This window comes from Bufo gargarizans, chromosome 10, assembly GCF_014858855.1.
Source record: "Bufo gargarizans isolate SCDJY-AF-19 chromosome 10, ASM1485885v1, whole genome shotgun sequence".
Taxonomy (NCBI): Eukaryota; Metazoa; Chordata; class Amphibia; order Anura; family Bufonidae; genus Bufo; species Bufo gargarizans.
This window is the reverse complement of record NC_058089.1, coordinates 81,108,515-81,129,465: the sequence shown is the minus strand read 5'-3', so window position 1 is coordinate 81,129,465 and position 20,951 is coordinate 81,108,515. Positions and strand designations below refer to the sequence as shown.

Here is a 20,951-nt window from a genome sequence, read left to right as displayed (position 1 = left end):
CTATATTACTCAGGGGTGTAGCTACAGGTGTGCAAAGGTAGTACAGACATCCGGGCCCTGGGCCTGAAGGAAACCAAAGACCCCTCTGCCACACACCAGTATTATAAATGGCACAAGATATTTGGGGCCCTATTACAAATTTTGCACTGGGGCCCAGGAGCTTCAGGTTATCCCACAAAACACATATCCTTGTCTGTATAAGCAAAAATGCAGATGTGAAAACCTCCCGTCCCCTGTTGTGCTGAGCCCAATACACGGTTAATAAATTATAGTTTCAAAAATAAGTTAGACTCGTTTAACACAGCAGTGAACAGCCTACCGATCTCCTTACATTCCGGCATTGCGGGAAGCTACCGCTTCACTGTCCGGCCCCGTTCACTATCATGAGGACCGGCGGGTATCGGGTAGCGCCCGGCAGTGCCGGATCCAGACATCTCCAGCAGTTTGCTGTAAAACTAGCTTTACTTGATCTATTCTTACTAGTATTTGGAGTGTTCCTATGCAAGGCTGTAGATGCCTCAGAAGCGGACCATGGGGCTGCCTTGGGTGGGAGGGCATGCAGAACTAGCTGGTCCCATCTCTTTTGCAGGACCTGTGTAGAACACTTATCTCCACTACATTGTTCATAATCAAAGAAGTGGAAAATTGGCATGCAAAGGCTTTATAGGGGCAAACACTGGACCACCCTGTCCTGGGTGCATAAAGTCAACACCATAATGGAGGGCCCAGGCTGATCTAGCCTTATTTGGCCCCCTTCCTTCTATGCATGCCACTTGCCGGGCTGTATAGAATGATGTCATGTTCAACATCTCTATTGACACCTGCCACTCAGTCGCCTCTAAACTCCTATCATTTGCTTCCTCCTTTGGCTTCTCACAGTGGTCTTCAGCTCCCACCCACAGAGATGGTCACACTCTGGATCTTATCTTTACCCGCCTCTGCTCCCTATCTAACCTTTCTAATTCGCCTCTCCCCCTATCAGACCACAACCTACTTTCCTTCTCTTCATTGGTCTCTTCTGCTGCTCCCCCGGTCCACACACTAGCACACCCCTGCAGGAACGTTAAAAATCTCGACTTTTGCTTGCTTTATGACTCTCTTCTCACACTCTCTACCATCTGTTCCCTCCAAGACCCAGATGCTGCCACCACCCTATATAACACCACAATAAGTTCAGGTCTGGACACTGTTGTCCCCCCTCACACACAACAAAACCTGAAAAATCAACAGACAACCCTGGCACACCAACATGACCAAAAAACTCAGACAAGCTTCCAGGGCTGCTGAGCGGCGATGGAAGAAATCCCATTCTAAAGATCAATTGACCGCATACAAGCAATCCCATCTCATATTCAAATCCTCACTCACTGATGCAAAACAGGCCTACTTCTCATCTCTCATATTTTCCCTAAACAACTTTTTAACACTTTTAGCTCCCTTCTCCATCCCCCAGCGCCTCCACCCTCTCCTCTCAGCTGAGGACTTTGCCACATACTTTAAACAAAAGATAGTCAACATCAGAGAAAGCTTCAGTACACAGTCCCCACAGACCCTCTACACAACTGCTCTGTCCTCTTCTCCCAAAACCCACTTCTCTACCATTACAGAAAAATTCTCCACTCTACTCTTCAGATCATATCTCACCACCTGTGCACTTGACTCAATCCCATCCCACCTCATCCCTAACCTCACCACAGTGTTTATCCCAGCCCTAACTCATCTCTTCAACCTATCACTAACGTCTGGTGTCTTCCCCTCTGCTTTTAGACATGCTGCCATTACACCCATCCTCAAAAAGCCTTCACTTGACCCATCTTCTTTGTCCAGTTATCGCCCCATATCACTTCTTCCATATGCCCCAAAGCTTCTTGAGCAACATGTCCATTCGGAACTGTCCTCTCACCTCTCCTCCTGCTCCCTCTTTGACCGGCTACAATCTGGCTTCCGATCCCACCACTCAACTGAGACTGCCCTTACCAAAGTCACCAATGACCTACTAACAGCCAAAACCAAAAAACATTACTCTGTCCTCCTGCTCCTTGACCTGTCCTCTGACTTTGACACTGTCCATCACTCCCTTCTGTTTCAAACTCTCTCATCTCTTGGCATCACTGACCTGGCCCTCTCCTCGATCACATCATACCTCACAGACCGGACGTTTAGCATCTCCCACTCTCACACCACCTCCTCGTCTCATTCCCTCTCTGTTGGTGTCCCGCAAGGCTCTGTCCTAGGACCCCTGCTCTTCTCTATTTACACTTTTGGCCTGGGATATCTCATAGAGTCCCATGGCTTTCAGTATCACTCCTATGCTGACGACACACAAATCTAGCTCTCTGGTCCAGACATCACCACCTTATTATCCAGAATCCCACAATGTCTATCTGCTTTATCATCCTTCTTCTCCGCTTGCTTTCTAAAACTTAACATGGATAAAACAGAATTCATAATCTTTCCCCCATCTTGCTCAACCCCTCCAACAGACCTATCTATCACGATCAATGGCTGCACACTCTCCACGATCAACTAAGTCTGCTTCCTTGGAGTGACCTTGGATTCTGCCCTCTCCTTCCAACCGCACATCCTGCCGCCTCCAACTCAAAAACATCTCCCGCATCCGCGCTTTCCTTAACTTTAAATCTGCGAAAATGCTTGTACATGCCCTCATCATCTCCCACCTAGACTACTGCAACACTCTCCTCTGCGGCCTTCCATCTAGCACTGTAGCACCTCTCCAATCTATCCTCAACTCTACTGCCCGACTAATACACCTCTCACCCTGTTACTCCCCTGCCTCTCCTCTCTGCCAATCCCTTCACTGGCTCCCCATTGCCCAGCGAATTCAGTTCAAAATACTAACAAATACATACAAGGCCGTCCACAACCTGTCCCCTCCCTACATCTCTGAGCTACTTTCCCGATACATCCCCACACGCAATCTCTGAATCTCACAAGACCTCCTTCTCTCCTCTCCTCTTATCACCTCTTCCCACAATCGCCTCCAAGATTTCTCCGGTGCATCCCCCATACTCTGGAACTCGCTACCCCAACATATCAGACTCTCACCTACAGTGGAATCCTTTAAAAGAAACCTGAAAACCCACATCTTCAGACAAGCCTACAACCAGTGACCCTGCTGCCTCTATACCACCATGACCAACTTCTCCCGCACCTACTGTGTCCTTCTCCTATACCATGTAGATTGTAAACTCTCACGGGCAGGGCCCTCTCTCCTTCTGTACCAGTTTGTAACTCATCTTGGTCATGCTTAGTGCAATTATCTGTATTATGTATGTATACCTCTTCTCATATGTACAGCGCTATGGAATAAATGGCGCTTTAATAATAAATAATAATAATGTCATTGCTCTGTAAGTAGAACGCAGGTATTTGGCAGCCTATAATCTACTCTTGAAGCTGACACTTCCTTGGTTCATTCTGACACCATCCTTTATTTTTTATGTTCCACAGGATCCCTCCAAGCACCTCGCCTTTATAATTGTAGTGTTCGTGGCCCTGGTGATATTCGGCACTCTCTACGTTTTGGTGTACACAGAATCATTTGTGCGAAAGTGGCTGCAAGTCTTTTCCTTGGTGATCTACACGTGCCTTCTAACCATTGGATATGTATTAATTTATGATCCAAACAACGTCCAGACATGGGACCAGGTAAAGCAGAAGTATTTACTGTCTATTCTTTGTACGTTCCCATAGAGGATACATTTTCTAAGATACAGAAACTGGTGATTAAGGTTTCAATATCATTTCTGGGGTTGCACACTTATAAAGAATCGCTCTCTTCAGCGATTAGCTGTAATCTAGGGGTGGACCTGGTGCCAGGTATTCAATTTCTGTACAGCACTACCATAGGGGCAATTACAGGGGTTTTCTGTCGATCAGCTGTTTGAGGAGACACTGGCCCTCGCAGTAGCGCCACAGCCAGGCGGGTAGCTGAAGGCTCATGGGCCCTGGTGCAAGAGTTCAGCTTGCGCTCCTTCGCTCAGTACTTTGTGGTCAGGGGCAGGGAAGCACATAGCCTTACTGCTGCCTGAGGCAAAAATTGATCAACCCCACCCCCATACCAAATTCTTGACCTAATCCCTTCTCTCCAGCCAGAGGTGTAACTTGAAGATTCAGGGCCCCAGTGCAAACTCTATAAACAGAGCCCTCCCAGCGTGAGGCACTAGGGTCCTTTGGGCCCCCTCAGGCTCCTGGGAGAGGTAGCGACTGCTACCTCTGCATCCCCTATAGCAGGGGGAGGCAACCTACAGCAATCCTGCTGTTGTGAAACTACAACTCCCAGCATGCATACTTGCTCTGCTCTTCTAAGAACTCACATAGAAATAAATGGAGCATGCTGGGAATTGGGGTTTCACTACAGCAGGAGTGCCGCAGGTTGCCCACTCCTGTCCTAGGGCATGACACATCACGATCATCGGTCACAAGACCTATTCGCAGCTCAGCCCTGTTAAAGTGAATGGGGCTGAGCTGCGATACCAAGCACAGCCACTATACAATGTACGGCGCTGTGCTTGGTGAGCGGAGAAGGGGCCCTGTGCTACTGCAAGCGTCAGTGTCTTCACAAACTGAGCTGATCAGTGGGGCTCCCGGGTGATGGACGCCACTGATCAAATGAGTCATTAGTTAAAAAATCTCAGAAACCCCTATTAAATGAGAATATGCCATGGGCACTTTTGCATGTGCTCAGCTGAGCCGCAGTAACTGCATCACAGTTGCCGCTAATTGTTGGGTTGAACTGGTACTTGCTTTGGTTTCCAGTTGCTGAGTACAAGTGCGACCAGACAATTTGCAGTAACCGCGGCATGGTACCTGCTGCACAAACCGCACGTATAATAGCGCCATAATAGAGTATTTAAAAACTGCAAACGTCCCTGGTGCTGTGTGCATGTACAATACATATCAGCATGCTGATTCCTGATTACATTAATATATTCTAATACGATAACATGGTAATCAGAGTTTCTCTTACTGGTGTAATGCCTTTTTGTAAGTCATTAAATAGCACGCTGTTATATCTGCTTATATGATGTAATAATCATGTAGTTTAAAAGGAAATATTAGAATTGCGTGCATAGAAAATGGGAATTCGGAGCGCTGTAGTGTTTCTGTAATGCTCTGCGTGAGAACAAAGACGTGTTGTCAGAAAGGAGGGAGATGAAAAGCTCAGGTGTCCTGTCTGAGCACAAAGATGGGGCAGCTGAATCCACATATACAAAGGGGCCTAGTGTGCAAGAAAATGGCAAAAAAACTGTATATTCTACCGATAAAAGGATGTGTACATTATAACTGTAGGTATGGCAGCACAACATTTCACATACAAACAATAAAACTGGGAAATAGGGATTATTCTAAATTAAAGTGGTATTATACCTACTATAAATGAAAAAAATAGAAGCTCTTTGCGCACATTTTTGATCAAACGTGTGTCGGGTCCATCTACCAGGCATCAAGGTGGCTTCTACAGATGGGTCCCTAAGGCTCCCTGCACACGAACGTGTGCTTCCCGTTGCCGTAAAGCGGACTGCATTTGCGGATCTGCAATACACGGGTACCCTTCCGCGGGCATTCCGCATCACGGATGCGGACCCATTCACTTGAATGGATCCGCAAATCCAGAGATGCGGAACTGAAGCACGGAACGGAACCGCTACGGAGTGCTTCCGTGGGGTTTCGTCCCATACTTCTGTTCCGCAAAAAGATATAACATGTCCTATCTTTTTACGGAACGGCCGGATCGCGGACCCATTAAAGTGAATGGGTACGCGATCTGCTGCGGCTGCCACACGGACTGTGTTTGTGCATTGCGGCCCACATTTTGCGGGCTGCAGCACGACCATGGGGTGCACACGTTCGTGTGCAGGGGGCCTAACACTAAGGGCTCATGCACACGACCTTATATATTTTGCGGTCCACAAAAAACGGATCTGCAAAAAAAATACGGATGGCATCCGTGTGCATTCCGTATTTTGCGAAACAGACCAGCTGGCCTTTCATGGACTATCGTTGTCCATAATGCGAACAATAATAGGACATGTTCTGTTTTTTTGCGGAACAGAAATACGGACATACGGAAACGGAATGCACACGGAGTAACTTCAGTTTTTTTTGCGGACCCATTGAAGTGAATGGTTCCGCATACGGTCCGCAAAACAAACGGAACGGACACGGAAAGAAAATAAGTTTGTGTGCATGAGCCCTAACAGAACTGCCTCTCCTGGGCCTAACCTAAGCCTACAGAGTTCAGGGCGGTGTAGGAACCAGCTACATTTATACTCTGCTCAGAAGCCCTGGGCAGATGGGCACGTTCGATCAAAAATGCGCGCAAAGAGCTTCTTCTATTTTTTATAATACCACTTTAATTTAGAATAATTCCTATTTCCCAGTTTTATTGTTTGTATGTGAAATGTTGTGCTGCCATACCGGTTTTTGTTTGCTGTCTGCATGTTAGCTTTACCCTGGGTTCACACCTGAGCGTTTCTGAGATGCACGTTTTACGCGCGTATTTGTCGCGCGTTTTTATGCGCGTTTTTTTGCATTAGTAAACGCGCGTTTGACGCGCGTTTGTGTGATTGACTGCAGTGTTGTCCAATGAGTCTATGGCCAAAACGCGCGACAAACGCCCCAAAAAAAGCTCAAGAACTTGTTTATGCGTCAGGCGTTTTACAGCACGTTCAAACGCGCTGTAAAACGCTCAAGTGTGAACCAGGGCCATAGGGAAGCATTGGTTTTCACGTGTTGAGCGTTTTACAGCGCGTTTGAACGCGCTGTAAAACGCTCAGGTGTGAACTTAGGGTTATGGATGTGCACCTGCGACTATGGATGTGCTAGTCTAAACTTTCTTGTAGTATTTATTGAGGGTAGCTGCTTTTTTAGATTGAGCACTCCCTGCCTATCTGCCTGGGGCTTCTGAGCAGAGTATATATGTAGCTGGTTCCTACACTGCCTTGAATATTGTAGGCTTAGGCCTCATGCACACAGCCATTCCGTGCATTGGGGACCGCAATTTGTGGTTCCGAATGCACTGGCAACGTCCGTGTGGCGGCTGGGATGGATCGAGACCTATTCAACTTGAATGGGTCCGTGATCCGTCCGCACTGCAAAAAAATAGAACATATTCCATTTTTTGGCGGTGTGGAGTCGAGGACAGAAAGACCTCGGAAGCACTCCGTAGTGCCCTAGCCCCATAGAAGTGAATGGGGCTTCAGTGAAAATGCATTGCATCCGCAAGCAAGTGCGGGTGCAATGTGTTTTTCACTGATGGTTGCTAAGAGATGTTGTTTGTAAACCTTCAGTTCTTTATCACGTGCGTGACAAACGCATCAAAACGCATTGCCCCCGCGCGGAAAAAAATGAACACAATTGCAGATAACACTGACTGAACTTGCTTGCAAAATGGTGCGAGTTTCCCTGAACACATCCGGACCTAATCCGTATTGTTCGTGTGAAAGGGGCCTTAGTCATGCCCAGGAGAGGCAGTATATTTAGTGTTAGGGACCCATCTGCGGAAGCCACCTTGACGCCTGGTAGATGGGCCCGACACACGTTTGAGCAAAAATGTGCGCAAAAACCTTTTATTTTTTTCACTTATAAGAGGTATAATACCACTTAAATTTAGGATAATCCCTATTTCCCAGTTTTATTGTTTGTATGTGAAAAGTTGTGCTGCCATACCGGTTTTTGTTTGCTGTCTGCATGCTAGCTTTGTGGATGTGCACCTGCGACTATGGATGTGCTAGTCTGAACTGTCTTGTAGTACATTATAAATGTTTTATTTTTATTACTACGATAAATGTTAAACAGAAAGTGAAGACATTTTACAAATTTGGATTCATTAAAAGCCGTCTCTCGTGTTTTGTATACAGCTCTTATGCAGACCTATGTGTTGCCAAGCTTACAGACTACAAAGAACCCTGTGTAGTCCAATACTGCAGTCATGTGTACCCCCCTACCCCTCCAAATTACAAATCTAGGGAGATAAAGGAGAAGAATCTGAGTAACACATGAATGCAGATCAGACTACCCAGGGTTTGTAGTCTGTAATCATGGAGACACATAGGTCTGTATATAAGTAAAGAAAAATCTATCCCACCGTCGTAGTTTGTCTGTTCCTGCTCTTTACATTGCTGTAAAAATAACAAATTACAGAATTTTCATTCTACTGGTCATGGTTACCAAATGTTTTTTAGTTTTTTATTATTATGAACTGTGTGAAAGTAAAATAATCTTTAATGAATACATAATGAGGAAGGGGTTTATATATTTCTGGGGGATTTTTTTAATTAACCTATTCCCACTCTACACTATAATAGTATGTTGTGGTGGAAGGGTAGCTGATGCACAGTGCCTTACTATAATGTGCAGGCTCAGGAGCTGTGCCCGCTGCATCAGTCTCGAGTGCTGGCTCCCGTCCCAGTCATTTATTGCCTTAGGTGCCGCAGACCTGCCATGTACTGCCTTTGGCAGGGCTTAATAGGCATTCCGGCAGATTTACTATAACTGACATAATACACTGTAATACAGAAGTACTGCAGTGTATTATGCTGTATTGGCAATCAGCGAATCACAGTTTCAAGTCCGCTAGTGCAGGGATCAGCAACCTCCGACACTCCAGCTGTTCTGAAACTACAACTCCCAGAATCCTACTTTCACTTTTGTGGGAGTTACAAGAACAGCCAAGTAAAGTGTGCATGCTAGAGTTCCGAAGATTGCTGATCCCTGCCATAGCAGCACAAAAATTGCCTTTTTTCGCTTACAAATGCAGGTATTAAGATTAGTTTCACACCAGTGCTAGAGATTCGTCAGGCTGCTCCAGTAGGAAACAGCCTCCCAGATCCCTGTGCATTCCAGCATAGCCGGAAGCTCGAAAGTCTCCGTCCGGCCCTATTAACTATAATAGGGGTCGGCAGAGATCCAGACGCAACCCGGCAAAGATGCTGGGAATCGGGCGGAAGAAAAGCGCTCCGCTAGTGTGAAACTAGCCTTAATGTAAAAAAAAAAAGAGTTAGATAATAAGCTATACATAATTGGCATTGCTGCATTCATAACAAACAATACAATAATCACATTATTTATCCCATATGGAGAGCATTGTAAACAGTTTTTTTTAAATGGCTAAAAATGTTTTTTTGCTCATTCCAACTCCTTAAAAAGCTGTATTTACCTGAAAATGTCACTATTGAGGCCCACAACTTGTTCTGCAGAAAACAAGCCCTCAAACAGCTATCGACAGAAAAATAAAAATGTTATGGGTGTTTGAGTTCAATGGCACTAAAACAAATCATTTTTAAAAAGTAGAGTGTTTATTGTACAAAAGTAGAAAAACATAAAAACTTTACAAATTTGGTATGCTCAGTCACACTAACCCGCAGATTAAAGTTATGTTAAGTTATACCGCACCGTGAATGCCATAAAAACAAAACCCACAAAACAATGGCAGAATCACTGGGATTTTTTTCCAAGAAAATGGTGCCATTAAAAAATACAACTTGACCTGCAAAGCACAAGCCGTCATAGGCCATGTTGATGGAAAAATAAAAAAGCTATGACTTTTGAAATGTGGAAAAAAATTAAATAAGGCACACCCTGAAGTAAAAAATACGCCATTTTCTTTAGGTGTCTTTTATTCAACGTAATGTTTATTTTTTTCTCCAATAGAAGTCCAGAAGCTGTGTCCTCTTGATCGCTTATATCAGAGATCTACGACTTGTAGCTCCCTGGCTGTTGAAAAACTGCAATTCTCATCATGCCCTGAAAGCCTTGGGTTTTGGCTACACGGTGACACTGGTTGCGGCCAGGATTGCAAAGTAGCGGTGATCCCATAGAAGCAAGAAATCTAGCAATGAAGAACAGGTAAGTACTTGCCTGCCAGATCCCACACAGCAGCTTTGTTTCTCCCGTTGGGACTCTATTTACCTGGTTGCAGCAGTGATGTCACATCGACAACACATGTCCACTGCAGCCAATCACTGACCTCTTTGAGTGCACTGCTGAAGCCTGTGATTGGCTGCAGCAAGGTAAATAGAGCCCGGCCGGGAGAATTGGAGCGGCAGAGTATATTCTGGCATCTAAGTACTTACCCATTCTTCAGAGCTTGAGAGGATACTGAAAGATAAGCACTGTGGCCTTCTCGCAGCTTTCACTAAGCCAGTGGCGTTACGTTAATCAGTCAAATGGCCTAGTCTCAGCTCAGCCCAATTCATGTGAATGGTGCTGAGCTGCGATACCTGTAAGATACCTTCTCGCAGCTCACCAAGCAGTACAGCGCTGATCATCGGGGTTTCTCGGTGTGAGATTCCCACCGAACAGATACTGCTTACCTATTAAGTCTCAGAAAACCCCTTTAATATGTAAATTAGGTCTTCGGTGCGCCAAAGGGCAGGAAGGTTTCACTTGGATCACCAGAGCTCCTTCCCTCTACATTGATAACCACTCCCTTTGATTGACAGGTCAGTCATCTCATTTGTCCCTTTAATCTTGCTCTTTTGCCATAGATCACGTTGTTGGCGTATGCGCAGTAGATCCCCAGCATCGCAGATGACTACTGCGCATGCGTTCATGATATCAGCCTCTACCTGAATGGAGTTGGTTTAATAGGGCTTGATCCTAGGACAGTTTCTGTTTATGGCTATTTTCACAGTGGTGTTTTTCTGCACTTTTGCGTTTTTTTTTTTTAGCAACCAATCAGATTCTAAAGAAGCTCTGAAAAATGAAAGGTGGAATCTGATTGGTTGCTATGGGAAACTAAGCCAGTTCTACTTTACACTAGTTTTGATAAATCTCCCCCATTGTGTGCAAAAACGCAGGTGCCAATAAAACCTGCTTGTGCTTTTTCAGGTGCTTTTTTTTACAGGTAAAATAAAAAAATAAAAAAAGCAGAGACAAATTCATGTGTGTAGTTCCCCTAAAGAGAATGTGAAAGCATCCTGGTCTTCAGAGGGGAGTACAGAATAACATTAAAGGGAATCTGTCACCTGCTTTTACCATTTTAAGCCGTCACCATCGCTATATTCACTAAAGTACCTTATTTCCAGCAGTCTTCTTTTTACTTTATTTCGTTTTGTCCTTTTGATATAAAAGCGCTTTTTATGATATGCCAATGAGGCTCCAAGGTGCCCAGAGGGGCGTTTTTTCCCTTCTCCGGTGCCCAGTGACGCCCCCCTGCAGTGCCCAAGAACGCCTCCTGATCCTCAAATAACCTCCCACAGCCCCTCCCCGCGTCATAGTCTACCTTCTAGAAATGCCCCGTCCTTCTTCCTGTCGGCAGCCAGAAAACAGTGATGTAACCTGAGCGCTGTTGCCCTGAGGAGGTTGATGATCGCGTAGGCCGCAGGCGGTACTGCGCAAGTTTTCTGGCTGCCGACAGGAAGAAGGACGGGGCATTTCTAGAAGGTAGACTATGACGTGGGGAGGGGGCGGAACCGTTTGCCGGGGCTGTGGGAGGTTATTTGAGGATCAGGAGGCGTTCTTGGGCACTGCAGGGGGGCGCCACTGGGCACCGGAGAAGGAAAAAAACGCCCCTCTGGGCACCTTTGAGGCTCATTAGCATATCATAAAAAGCGCTTTTATATCAAAAGGACAAAACGAAATAAAGTAAAAAGACGACTCCTGGAAATAAGGTACTTTAGTGAACATAGCGATGGTGACGGCTTAAAATGGTAAAAGCAGGTGACGGATTCCCTTTAAGTAACTTTCCTGAACTTTACTTGTTATTTTATATGTATTTTTTTAACCAGTTTGCTGTTTAGAAAGCTGATGCGGCATTATCAGTTCTCGGTAGGGTTAGCGATCCCCCCTCCCTTGCAAATGTGTAGGAGTAAAAATACCCAAACTTCTGCTTACAAATGTGACTAATACAGATGATCAGTGCTGAGCAAATGAATAAATACATTGACCATGGACCTTTATGTACAGTGCATTTGGAAAGTCTTCAGACCCGCTCTGATTTTCCACAGCCTTGTACATTCTGCACTCAACACCCCATAATGACAAAGTGAAAACAGAATGTTTAATAACTTTGCTACTTTATTAAAATGGAAACACTAAAATCTTGCAAAATCTACTCAGGATTTAGTTGAAGCACATTTGGCAGTGATTACAGCCTCCAGTCTTCTTGGGTAGGATGCTACAAGGTTTTCACACATGGATTTGGGGATTTTCTGTCATTCTTCTCTGCAGATCCTCTCAAGCTCAGTCAGGTTGGGTGGGGACCATTGGTGGACAGCCATTTTCAGGGTTCTCCACAAATGTTCGATTGGGTTCAAGTCAGGGCCCTAGCTGGGCCACTCCAGGGCATTCATACAGTTGTCCCTAAGCCACTCCTGTGATATTTTGACTGTGTGCTTGGGGTCATTGTCTTGTTGAAATGAGAACTTCCGGCCCTGTCTGAGGTCCAGAGCACTACGGATCAGGTTTTCATTAAGAATATCTGTGTATTTTGCTCCATTCAGCTTTTTCTCAACCCTGACCTAGTCGCTGAAAAACATCCCAACAGCCTGATGCTGCCACCACCATGCTTTGCTGTAGGGATGTGATTGAGCAAGTGATGCGCAGTGCCTTTCCTCAAGACCTGACATTTAGGGCTGTTTCACACGAGCGGATGCCGTGCTGTGTGATTTCGTAGTAAAGAGATCACAGAGAGGCACGGAGCATTATCAATCATGTTAATGCTCCGTCCTTCTGCAGTCCGCATCGGGTCTTGGCTGTCATTCACGCAGCGGATGTTACGCACGGCATCCGCTCGTGTGAAACAGCCCTTAGAATTGAGGCCAACAAGTTCAATCTTTGTTTCATCAGTCCAGAGAATCTTGTTTCTTAGGCCTCATGCACACGACTGTATTTTTCACGGTCCGCAAAACGGGGTTCCGTTGTTCCGCGATCTGTGTCAGTTTTTTTTTTCCCCGTGTGTCTTTTTCCCGTGTTTCTTCCGTGATTTTTGGAGGATCACCAGACATGAAGGAAAGTTAAAAAAAAGTCGTTTTGGTGTCCGCCTGGCCGTGCGGAGCCAAACGGATCCGTCCTGACTTACAATGCAAGTCAATGGGGACGGATCCGTTTGACGTTGACACAATATGGTGCAATTGCAAACGGATCCGTCCCCCATTGACTTTCAATGTAAAGTCAGGAGTCCCTATTATACCATCGGATCGGAGTTTTCTCCAATCCGATGGTATATTTTAACTTGAAGCGTCCCCATCACCATGGGAACGCCTCTGTTAGAATATACCATCGGATTTGAGTTAGATCGTGAAAACTCAGATCCGACAGTATATTCTAACACAGAGGCGTTCCCATAGTGATGGGGACGCTTCAAGTTAGAATATACTAAGAACTGTGTACATGACTGCCCCCTGCTGCCTGGCAGCACCCGATCTCTTACAGGGGGCTGTGATCCGCACAATTAAGCCCTCAGGTGCAGGGCGATCGAACGCTAGTGTGAAAGTAGCCTTAAAAGTAAAAGAAGTAAAAAAAACATGAGATCCATTATGAACAAGGGGATCGGCTGGAAAGTTGGTCTTTTTCTAAATGAGTTGTGGGCTGACCAGCTCAGGCCATTGTTTGCTATCTGACAGACTCTGCACTGGACTTGCCAAAATGTCTTGTTCCCCACAGACTCCATAAATATTTAATAGGTATCAGAATAACCAGCAGCTGGCATCATTCTCTGTCCTGTGAAACTCTGAGAATTATCAGAGAGCACAATGTGGTGGATTTGGATTACCTCCATTAGCAGTATCATTACGAGCATCATTTAAAGAGCAAGTACCATGGAAAATGACTAGTTGTCAGCACTCATTATGTTGACCTTCACGTGGACCCGCAGCATATTTTTCTGTATTTTCTTTGCTGCATTCTGAGAGTCATAAATTGGTGTTTAATTATAAATAAAATGAAATTCCATTCCTGCTTTTTTATGCATATTTTATGGGTTGTAACGATGCAGGAGGTATACAATATATGTGCATTTTAAGTTGTGTAACTTTTAAGTAATAAAATAGTTTGTATTAAAAATAATTGTTTTCCCTTAAGGCCTCTTGCACACGAATGTTGCACTCTTGCATCCGTTCGGTGCATTGGGGACCGCAATTTGCGGTCCCCAATGCACAGGCAACATCCGTGTGGTGGCTGGGACGAATCAGGACCCATTCAACTTGAATGGGTCCGTGATCCGTCCGCACCACAAAAAAATAGAACAAGTTCTATTTTTTTGTGGTCCGGAGGCACCTACAGAAACACCATGGAAGCACTCCATAGTGCTTCCGTGGGGTTCCGATTCGTGTATCCGTTCCGCATCTCTGTGATTGCGGACCCATTTAAGTGAATGGGTCCGCATCCTTGATGCGGAGTGCACTAGGGTTGTTTTGGGTATCGAATTTTCGATACTTTTGTCTGGTATCGACCTCGACACCAGGATTTGCCTTTTTTCGATAGTAAGCTTCGCTATTGCGCAGTCTAGTATAAGAAAACATGGAGCGCGCTGCTCTCAGTGCGCTCCATATTCTCCTCAGCAGCACAGGGGAGAAGGAAGCACTCCCTCCCTCCCCCCTGTGCCGCTGTCACCAATCAGGAGAGAGAGGCGGGCACTGCGCCACCAATGAAAATAAACGTTTAATAGAATGCCAGGAGGCGGGTGCTGGCGGGGAGCTGCGATCAGCGGCAGTTAACCCCTCAGGTGCCGCACCCGCCTCCTGTATTAAATGTTAATTATCATTGGTGGCGCAGTGCGCCCTCCTCCCCAGTATTAAAATCATTGGTGGCGCAGTGCGCTCTCCTCCCCAGTATTAAAATGATTGGTGGTGCAGTGCGCCCCCTCCCCTCAACCCCCCAGTATTAAAATCATTGGTGGTGCAGTGCCCCCTCCTCCCCAGTATTAAAATGATTGGTGGTGCAGTGCGCCCTCTCCCCCCATCCCCCCAGTATTAAAATCATTAGTGGTGCAGTGCGCCCCCTCCCCCCTTCCCCCCAGTATTAAAATCATTGGTGGCGCAGTGCCCCCTCCTCCCCAGTATTAAAATGATTGGTGGTGCAGTGCGCCCCCTCCCCTCAACCCCCCAGTATTAAATTCATTGGTGGCGCAGTGTGCCCCCCAACCCCTCCTCCTGTATTAAAATCATTGGTGACAGTGGCCACAGGGTCCCCTTCCCTCCTCCATTGGTGGCAGTGGCAGTTGTGATCGGAGCCCCAGCAGTGTAAGCCTGGGGCTCCGATCGGTTACCATGGCAGCCAGGACGCTACTGAAGCCCTGGCTGCCATAGTCGGCTCCCTGCTGCTGTGTGAACAGAGCACAGGGCAGCAGGGAGAGTGTGAGGTCCTATTCACTCTAAGGCTACTTTCACATTAGCGTTTTTCTTTTCCGGCACGGAGTTCCGTCACAGGGGCTCTATACCGGAAAAGAACTGATCAGGCATATCCCCATGCATGAATGGAGAGCAATCCGTTCAGGATGCATCAGGATGTCTTCAGTTCAGTCATTTTGACTGATCAGGCAAAAGAAAAAAACGTAGCATGCTACGGTTATATCTCCGGCGAAAAAAACTGAAGACTTGCCTGAATGCCGGATCCGGCATTTTTTCCATAGGAATGTATTAGTGCCGGAATGCCGGATCAGTCCTTCGGGTCTAAGCATGCGCAGACCTTTAAAAATGAGGGGGGGGAAAAACTGATCAGTTTTGCCTGATGACACCGGAAAAACGGATCCGGTATTGCAATGCATTTTTCTGACTGATCAGGCATTTTTCAGACTAATCAGGATCCTGATCAGTCTGAAACATTCCTGATCAGTCAGAAAAAATGACATCCGTTTGCATACAGTTTGCCTGATCAGGCAGTCAGTTCAGGCAACGGAACTGCCTGTCGGAATCAAACAACGCAAGTGTGAAAGTACCCTAAGGCCCCTTTCACACGGGCGAGTATTCCGCGCGGGTGCGATGCTTGAGTTGAACGCATTGCACCCGCACTGAATCCGGACCCATTTATTTCTATGGGGCTGTTCACATGAGCGGTGATTTTCACGGATCATTTATGCGTTGCGTGAAAATCGCAGCATGTTCTATATTCTGCGTTTTTCACGTAACGCAGGCCCCATAGAAATGAATGGGGTTGCGTGAAAATCGCAAGCAAGTGCGGATGCGGTGCGATTTTCACACATGGGTTCTAGGTGACAGTCTATTCACTGTATTATTTTCCCTTATAACATGGTTATAAGGGAAAATAATAGCATTCTGAATACAGAATGCATAGTACAATAGCGCTGGAGGGGTTACAAAAAATAAAAAAGTTAACTCACCTTCTCCTCTTGATCGCGTAGTTCCCGGTCTCTTTACTTCTTTAATGATGAGCTGTGGGCTAAAGGACCTGTGGTGACGTCAGATCACATGCTCCATCACCACGGTGATGGACCATGTGATCTGACGTGTGTATATTAGCCCATTGCTGTCAGTCAGCTACATAACAGTAATTCTGATGGTAGAAACCCTTTAAGTAGGTGAACACATTTTCAGTGATGCGCATTCCCTTTAGAGGAATGACCCTTCCCCCAATGCCTGGGCACCTTGTATGGATTATACTTACCTGCAAACCATCTCTTTGTAGTAACAGAAGCAGGGGTTAAAGTGAATTATTAATGAGAGACGGGACATTAGACTGGGAGCCCTACTGGGATAGACTGCTGACAATGTCTGTACGTCCAGTATATACCCATACTATATAGGTAAATGAGGGGGCTCTAGTTTCTATGTTCTATGACCTTCTGTTTGTCTCTTTCAGGTGCCCTTCTTCCTGTTTATAACGTTCTCGGTGTACACCATGCTGCCCTTGGGGATGCGAGGCTGCCTGATCATCAGCATCCTCTCCGGAATGTCCCACATTGTTGTCATTAGTATCACAGTCATGACGTACCCAAACACCCGTGACACCATTGCATTTGAGGTAATCTCATTTACCATTCCAGATATCTCAGGTTTTAAAGCTTCCAAACTGCAAAGATTTGTACCTTTTTGTACGTCTGTATTGTTATAATGTACCTCCACTGATACTGCCCCGCACAATCTGTCATCGAGTATTGAAAGACGCAACTTGGGTGGCACAGGTGACGAATGAGCCATATGACTCCTGACCTGTTAATTAGAATAGCATGATACTTGCCAGGCGTCACATGTTTGCCTCAGCAGCTATACTGCCGAGCCTGTAATTGTGTCTCCCCTCGCCCAATGTCAGTGCAGGTGAGAGACCATCAAAGTAATGTATTGCTCTCTATAGCACTGTATCCCTATGTCCATAAGGATGCAATTTGGCGGAATGGATGCAGACCCATTCATTTAAACGGGGCCGCAAAAGATGCGGACAGCACACGTTGTTCCATTCCGCGACCCCGTAAAAAATATAGAGCATGTCCTTTTCATGTCCGTACTCTCGGACAGGAATAGGCATTTTCTATATGGCGACGGCCTTGCAAAACACTTATAGTCGTGTGAAGTTAGCCTAAGAGTCATGTCAAGTACCTCCAAGTCCCCAATGCATGTAATTGACAGCCATTAAAGGGGGCCTGTTATGTCCTTTATGCTGCCCTACAGTAGTGACAGGCACGCTGATTTCAATGCTCTGTCACCCAGCGAGGTACTAAGAGCTTACACTTTAATGCCGGCTGGGCACACCCAAAACAAAACAGAAATCAGCAAAGGTAAGTTTCACTGCAGAACTTCCAAAGAAAGTGGTATTTTAACAATTTTTAACCTGGTTGCCAGTGAACCTGATGAAGGGGATGTTCCATCCTTCAAACGCGTAGTTGTAACCCAGAAAATAAATAAAAATTGTTAAAATACCACTTTTGTTGGAAGCTCTGCAGCGCCGTGTACCTTTACTGATTTCTGTTTCTGCTACAATGAGACTGGAGACCGGACCTGAGCCAACGCCGTGGACCCGACATGTCTCCTTGTTTATGCCTGGAAAGCTGTTGTGCTGTGATCGGACTGTGTGTCCGCACCTGCCCCTTTGTACCTCCCTTCACATAAAGCGCGTCTCTTCTCACCCAAAAAGAGTCAAGGACTGCCAGAGAAGAGTCCTGGTTGTTCATGAGACCCCCCTTTCCCTGCCCATCTGATAATGATTGACCATTTTCTCCTAGGGATGGAATTGTCAATCGTTGGTGGGTGCACACTGCCAGCATTAAAGGGGTTGTGCAGTGATATGAAAGTATAATGTCACATGACTCCCTGCAGTCATGTGACTATCCGAGGTAGAGTGATGCGGCATGACGTCACGGATTGCCCCGCCCCTTAGAAGGAGTGTGTGAGAGTTTAGAGTAAGCTCTCAGTTTCAACAGCGCAGGCGCACAGAATTTCCAGTCGGGAAGGGGAGCTGAAGCCCAAACTGAAAACGGATTATTAGTATTTTATAGTACTAGTATAGTTTTCCATTCTAATAACTGTAAATGAATTATTGCTGTTTTTCTAATGGAGTTTTTTTTCCAATCACAAGCCTCACGTCGCAGCGCTACTAATGCTGGCGGTAATGATGATTTGATCAAGGACATTATTGTATAGGTTACAGTAGGTCTGATCATCCTGACCATTTGCAGGGGTATTCCAGCTTTACAATACTAATGACCTATCCTCAGTATAGGCCATGAATATCAGATTGGTGGGGATCGGACTCCCAGCACCCCCACTGATAGGCTGTTACAAGGGGCCATAACTAGAGGTGAGCCAAGTATTCAATTCGTCTGCTTTGCCGAATTTTACAAAAAATTCACTTGGTGATGAATTACTGTGTCTCGAAGCACATTTTTTTGTAAGTAGTGGGTGCAATGACAGGGAGCCATCATTGTACTCCTCAGATGCCGCCTTCATAGCTGATCGCAGCCTCTGACAGCAATAATACAGTGTAAAATATTTTAAAAAATTACAATACTTACCTCATCCATTTGCTCGTGACGGGCCGGCTAACGCCATCTTGATTGAAGATCTGGCACGAAATATCATGCAGCCTGTGATGACGTCATCACGTCGGCCAGCGCGGTGATGTCATACGTCACCGCACGCGGGATTTCATGCGAGATTTCAATCAAGATATAAATATATTTTTTTACACCATTTCAGGGAAAATCGGTTCGCTAACACGAAGCACGAGGAAATTTGGCTTCGCCATAAATCAAATTTTCCCTCAGCGCTCATACCTGTGCTGCAGCCTCTTCCGTGTTTCCCTTCACGCTATTTACATAGTAGCAGTGGTGAAGGGTAATTAAAGCTGCCACCCCCTTTACCTGAATAGGATGACGCTGTAATTACCCTGCACCACTGCTACCATGCGGCCCCATTGAAATGAATGCGTCGGCACCTGTTCCGCAGTTTTGGATGCTGACCCCGAACTCCGGACGGGTGAATGGAACCTAAAAGGAACACTCCAGGAACAGTATATAATGTGTTATGCCTAGTGCAGGGCCTTGAGGTGGTGGGGGCATAGCCTCCATCTTTGGTGTTTGCCGAGTCTGTAGGCATCACAGGTGTTTGAACTGGAATGTAATTATTTGCAAGTTTCTTGCACAGTCTTCAGAAAGTAAAGAATGAGGAAGTGATGACGTCCATGCTGCTTGTCTGCTCCTGTCGGAAGGCTTGTACTCTGCTTACACTGAATGTGATGGAAAGTTCACCTCTTTGATTTTTCACATCTGAATCTTCTCTGCTTAAACCCCCCACTTCCATTTTGTTTAGTTGTGCATTCATTGATCACAGTCGCTATCCAATGGACGATGCTTGGTAACAGGGGCGTAGCTAAAAGCTCATGGGCCCTGGTACAAGAGTTCAGCTTGGGCCCCCGTCCCTCAGCGCTTGTTGGCAAGGGGCAAAGGAGCACATAGCCTTCCTGCTGCCTGGGACAAACATTGAAAGGGAACCCCCTCATGCCAAATTGTTAACCTAACCCCTTCTATCCAGCCAGAGGTGTAAATTGACCAGTATGCACTTTCTATAATACCGGTGTCTTCTTATGTGGCACAAGGGTCTTTGGGCCCCCTCAGGCTCCTGGGCCCGGTAGCGACTGCTACCTCTGCACCCCCTATAGCTACGCCCCTGCTTGGTAAGCTGTGTGAGAAGGCCACAGTGCTCACCATCAGTATGAAAATCCTGGAAAACCCTTTTAAACCTGCACATACCATTTTTAGGGCGGTGCAGAGTCGGCCAGGCACCAGTGTTCTGTGCGGGGAGCGAGTGTCTGGTGTATAGTGACAGCCTGGCATCTGCTCTAATGGCCAGGATTGGAGAAACTTCTGTTCCCAACTGTTAAACCCTTAGATGCCGTACTCAATAGTGACAGCGGTATCTAAGTGGTCTCAGAGGTAAGGAGGTAGTGCCCTCTGTCATGCATTGGCACCCTGCAAATGTCATTGTGGGGTGCTGATGCCTTTGCATTGTAGCCGGGGAGGTCTAATGAAGGCCCACAGGTCTGCCTCCCTTCTGTAAATGCCTATTAGGTTGTGCCAGAGGCAATGTCTTATGTACCCCCAACATGGTAACAATGAAAACTACAAAATGACAACAATCAAGCCCTCGCACAGCCCTGCTGAAAGAAAAGTAAAAAAGTTATGGGTCTTGGGATGCCGTGGTGCAAAAACCTTTTCTGTTTTGGGGAAAAATATGTTTTTATTGTGAAAAAATAACTATAGAGATGTAAAAAAGTCACAAATTATAGTGCACTGTATATTTGTGCCACATTTGTGAGTTTTTGAGCCTCTTGCCACTAAAGTGGCAAGAAAAGGGCAGAGCTTAGTAGGAGCGGTGGAGCCTACTATGGCCCCTTAGATTTATGATAACTTGCATCAGAAACTGGCGTCATAGCTCAAGTCTCAGCCAACCCCTGGCTGCTGCACGGAGGGCCAGAGATGTGCCTAATCTATTAAGAGGCACCTGCCCTAATCAATTAGGCACATTTACTCCTGTGCA

At 46.1% G+C, this 20,951-nt stretch overlaps 1 protein-coding gene across 3 annotated transcripts in view; it reads left to right on the top strand.

Annotated features, from left to right (window-relative positions):
* ADCY7 (adenylate cyclase 7) overlaps positions 1 to 20,951 on the top strand; it is a 194,241-nt gene that overhangs the window by 114,199 nt on the left and 59,091 nt on the right. For all 3 annotated transcript variants that reach the window (XM_044270006.1, XM_044270005.1, XM_044270007.1), the window contains exons 3-4: positions 3,472 to 3,669; positions 16,783 to 16,944. In XM_044270006.1, coding sequence (XP_044125941.1) covers positions 3,472 to 3,669; positions 16,783 to 16,944 — 360 coding nt within the window. The remainder of the gene's footprint in view (positions 1 to 3,471; positions 3,670 to 16,782; positions 16,945 to 20,951) is intronic.